Source organism: Egretta garzetta, unplaced genomic scaffold, assembly GCF_000687185.1.
Source record: "Egretta garzetta isolate BGI_Z169 unplaced genomic scaffold, ASM68718v1 scaffold141, whole genome shotgun sequence".
Classification (NCBI taxonomy): Eukaryota; Metazoa; Chordata; class Aves; order Pelecaniformes; family Ardeidae; genus Egretta; species Egretta garzetta.
Genome location: NW_009258664.1, coordinates 338,895 through 343,472, shown reverse-complemented (window position 1 = coordinate 343,472; position 4,578 = coordinate 338,895). Strand labels below are relative to the sequence as shown.

General features: G+C 60.2%; 1 protein-coding gene across 1 annotated transcript in view; it reads right to left on the bottom strand.

Moving 5' to 3' along the window:
- Positions 1–199: 199 nt before the first annotated feature.
- Positions 200–4,578, bottom strand: part of GOLPH3L (golgi phosphoprotein 3 like) — a 10,139-nt gene continuing 5,760 nt past the window's right edge. Inside the window, exons 3-5 of the mRNA XM_009648449.2 lie at positions 2,144–2,275; positions 1,867–1,981; positions 200–1,365 (exon numbers count right to left, since the gene is read on the bottom strand). Of these exons, the coding sequence (XP_009646744.1) occupies positions 938–1,365; positions 1,867–1,981; positions 2,144–2,275 (675 nt within the window). The 3' untranslated portion in view covers positions 200–937. The remainder of the gene's footprint in view (positions 1,366–1,866; positions 1,982–2,143; positions 2,276–4,578) is intronic.

The following is a 4,578-nucleotide window of genomic DNA, read 5'->3' as shown; positions in this document are numbered from 1 at the left end:
CGATGCAGGCAGGGGGCAGCAGCTGAGACCCAGCGAGCTCATGACACAAGTGCCGCCAGCACCGCCAGGGACCCGGAGCGCGCCCCCCGCCAGGCCAGAGCGCACCCAGCGCCCCTTCGAAGGCAACCCCCCTTAGAAAGGGCACTGGACCCACCGCAGCTGCAGACGACGGATTGAAATACCCCAGAGCCCCTCAGGCTGCAGAGAAACACGTTTCAATGAACTACAGGAGATGAAAGTGGTGGAGGGAGGACGGGGGAGGAATAAAAAAAAGAATTAAAAATCACAGTTTAACTCTTCCTCTTACTAGGAAGAGGGGGTGCACAACGGGGGCACAGCCCAGGGCACAGCTCCACGGTCTGCAGAGCTGCTCCTCGAGGGCGACACGAGCCGAGGGCGTTGGGCTGCCCCATGCCAGCCAGCACACAGGGTGGTCCCAGCCACCGGCCACCCCTGAACCAGCCCCTGCCCCCTCCCCACCCCAGGAGAATGTCAGCGTGCTCCGTACGGGAACCCGCACTGCCCTGGCAGCTCACAGGCAAGACCTGTGCCTGGGAGAGGGAGCCACAGAGGCCGCTGGCCGAGCTGGGGCACCGGGGGCGCAGGCTGCTCCGCAGGCCCGTTTCTGCCAGGTCTGGCCCATTTCTGCCAGGTCTGGCCCATCTGAGCAGCTCTGCTCCTGCACACAGAGGCAGGGCTGGGCTACCTCCCAGCTCTGCGCTGGCCCGAGAAGGAAGCCCGCAGGCAAGGAGCACTGGAAGGAGAGTGAAGAGCCGCTGCCACCTCTCCCCGGAGGCGCCAGCCTTTGAGGGAGCTGCCCACGCAGGGGAGGGGAGAGCGAACCCCCCCCAGCCTCCCCGAGCTGAGCCCAAATACCCCTGGCCTCACGTTAAGTGAGTGAGGCTCCCCCACCTGGTTTGGGGGGTTCGGGGGCTTTTTAGGACTTATTGAAGGCTGCCAGGACAGCCCAGATCATCTCTGAGCCCATGCCTTTGGCTGCTTCCACCTCAGGGTCCATATCGAGGAGGTCCTTGGTCCTGTTCATTGCCACATTGTACTTGTCATCTGCCAGGCTGGCGAAAACGTTCTCCAGCACGTCTGAGGAGTGGGCCAGCACCAGAAGAGCCAGAGTCCTGCGGTCCATGCGGTGGGGGTCGTTCACCCACCGCTCCAGCATGCTCTCCTGGAGCTTCTTCACCAAGCGCTGCTTCTCGGTGGCGTTGCTGACGGGGTGGGTGGTCATGTCAAAGAGCAGGAAGTTCTGCTTCTCCGTGGTGAGGATGCCCTTCTCCACCAGCGCCTTGGCAATGCGCTCACGCACGTTCCTCAGCTGGTACTGCAGCTTGAAGGGGTTCCAGGTCTCCCCTGCAGGAGAGGAGGCCCTGTTCAATGCCGGGGCAGTGATGGCTTTGCCACCCAACCCCAGTGCCCAGGCTGCTTCCAGCCCAGGACCCAGCTTGCACGGACACCAGTCCCCACCGCAGGAACCCTCTTCATCCCCTGGGCCTGACTCTGACCCGCTTCTCCCATCAGTCCAAGCTGGCGAAGCTCCCAGTGGCCACAGGGCACAGCAGCCTGGGGCAGATCCCTTTGGAAAGCCCCTTCTACCCAGGACCTTGGACCCCAGACTCGGTGGAGAGTCATCACCAAAAGAAGAGGCGATGGGGAGCAAGGTCCAAGTCTTCCACTGAGCTCCCAACAAAAAAGACCCGGAAAACTGTTCCCTGCCCCCACATTCAGCCTTCCCCTGTTCTGCTGCCAGTATTCCACCCATCCCCAGTGAAGCAAGGGGATGGCCAAGCCGTGGAGAGGGGACAGGCGGCAGGGATGGGCCCCGAGGGAGCTGGCATCTCTAAATGGTCCTACCAGTGAGCAGCTCTATCCAGGTCTGCACCGTTTCCGCAGGCTCCGTGGCCTTGATGTGTCGGAGAGTCTCATCCAGCAAGATGTCACCGGTCGGTGTGTCTGACTTCAGGAGCACCTGGACGGACAAAGAGGGGACATGGTGTGAGGCTGGATGCTCCCTTCCTGGAGGAATGGTGCCAGCCCTGGCACGCAGAGCTGGCTGCCAGCGGGATCAGCTGGGGGGGATGGAGCCCCAAAGCCTGCTGGGCCCCCAGCCCAGCTCCTGTGGCACCTTCACCTTCCTCTCCAGAAGCCTCTTCTTCCTCATGGAAAGCGGCTCCAGGCGGACCCGGCCACGCAGAGCCAGCTCGATGAGGATGCCGCCCCGCAGGCCTGAGGAGATGCAGTCATTCCAGAAGGAGGTGTAGCCCTGGGAGAGAGAGGATGGATGGCAAGGGGAGAAGAGGGATGGGAAGGGGAGCTCTGCCGAGCCCCCCACCCCTCCTGGCCCGCTCGGCCCCTGCCCAGGCAACTCTCCGAATGCCCGTTAACTCCCAGGCCAAGGGAGAAAGGGGCCTTCCCCACTACGTGAAAAGCACCTGGCAGCCCCAACAAACCCCCTCGCTGCCCAAAACCCCCGTGCAAACACTGAGCAACTCAGGCCGTGCCCTTCCCACTGCACCCACGACCACCCGGCACACCCCAGCGCTGGCCAGGCGGCTGCGCCCAACCCTGGATCATAAAAGAACCAAGCAAGAATGAGAAAAGCGGGGCCCTTTCCCCTGGCAAGCCCCTGGCCACAGAGGGACGGGGCTGCTGCGGGGCAGCAGCCAGCGGCACGAGCTCTGCCCTGCCTCGGCGCCTGCTGCAGACGTGCCCGGGGGAAACAGGAGGCAAAATCTGCTCTTTTCCTCAGAGGAAGCCCCCATGGGCCCCAGGCATGCCCTGAGAGTGACGAGCTGTACGAAGAAATCTCTCATCAGGCCTGTGAAGAAGAGTTTCCCCACTATCGGCAGCATCCCATGGGGCGCGGGCTGCAGCAAGCCCCAGCTCGCACCGCAGGGCACAAGAGCTCCCCCAGCCCCTCACTTCATCGCCCCCCCTTGCTCAAATCTGCCCGCAGGCTTCTGCAAGGGAAGAGAAGATTTCCAGCCAGGGATGAAGGACAGGAGAACAGATCCCACCTCTCCCCGCAGAGTGGGCACCTTGGGGCTAGGGTGCAGCCGCTCGGGTCCCAGCAGCGGGACTGCTCCTGACCGGATCTGCTCAGACGCAGCACGTTCCGCTCCGGGCCCCAAGCTTGCCACGGGACAGGGTCCTCACCCCAAAAAGTGCAAGCTCCAAAATCATTAAGACATTTGGCAAAGCAACAAGAAGGTGCAGAGGTCTGGAAAATACGACCCACAAGGAACCAGCAATTGGATCAGGGTTTTCGGTCCAGGGAAGAGACGACAGAGGGAGAACAGGATAAGTGGGTGTCTGACGTAAAAAGCAGCAGCAAAAAGGAAGGGAATGGCCGGTTCCCACTTCCACTGTGCACAGGACAGTCCTGGGGTACAGTTGTAGCCAGAGAGATCAGAGCTGGGCACCAGCAAGAAATACCCATCCGGACAAGAAAGCCCAGGAACAGTTTGCCCCTGGAGGCGGGGGCTAGGAAAAGAAGCCTCTGTCCCTTGAGGTTTAAGAACTTTCAGCTGATGCTTCTCAGGAGAGAACTGCTCCTGGTTGGAAGCAACGGGGCAGCCTCGGCGACCTCTCCATTCCCTTCCTCCACTTGTCTTTTATGCCCCGATTAGAACAAAGCCCGGTTGTTCCAGCCCCACACTGCGGCACAGGCAGCAGCCCGGGGATTTCAGGGCTGCAGGGAGAGGCTGGTCCAGGCAGGCAGGGGGGCTGGCAGCGGGGCTGGCACTGGCCCAAGGGACGCAAAGTCACAACACGCTTATTTGCAGGGGACGCTGATAGCCCAGAAGCGCTACGGCCTGCTCGTAACCCCCTTTTCATTTTCTCTGGAGGGAATGGGGGGGGAAGGACAGAAAGGGCAGCTCTAAAAGCTCCCAGGAGACTGCAAAGCAGCCCCAGAACCCCCTTTCCTTAGGAAAAAGGCTGAGAACACGCAGCCCTCTGCCACAGACGTTTTTATGAGGGTAAATCCCTGTTCCCCCGCATGCTTGTTCATACAGTGCATCTGGCACCAGGCTGCTCAGCTCACGTAGCACAGAGAACTGTAAAAGAAATGAAAAGTCTTTATTTGCTCTCTTCACTTCCGTGTGAGGCAAGGCAAAGCCTTGCTGACGCCCGCGTTTCTGCACACGCCCTGTAGGAAGCAGCTTTCCAGAAAAGGGTGCGGAGGTGAGCGAAAGTTTAAATCCACTGGGCTGAAAGGCACGTTACCCCTAGGAAATTTTAAGGGGTCTGAAATCAAACAAGTCAAAGCTCCCGGGTTCTTTTAGCTTCTGGAATCAGACTGGTTACAGGTGCCAGGCTGGTGTGCAGCCAGTTTCTGCTAGATGGACAGACTTGGACTTAAAATAATGAGATTACACTGTCAGCTCAGTGGATTTCCCTAAAATTGTCCTTTTTTCTTTTTTTTTCCCCAGTCATCAAACCACGAGTGAACAACAGAGCTGGGAAAACCAAATTCCTGGGAGCCCAGCTCACAGCCAGGCTCCTGCTGCCTCTGCTCTTCCTTCTGAGGCGGAGGAATGTGGAAGGACAGGATGGAGGTGGTGG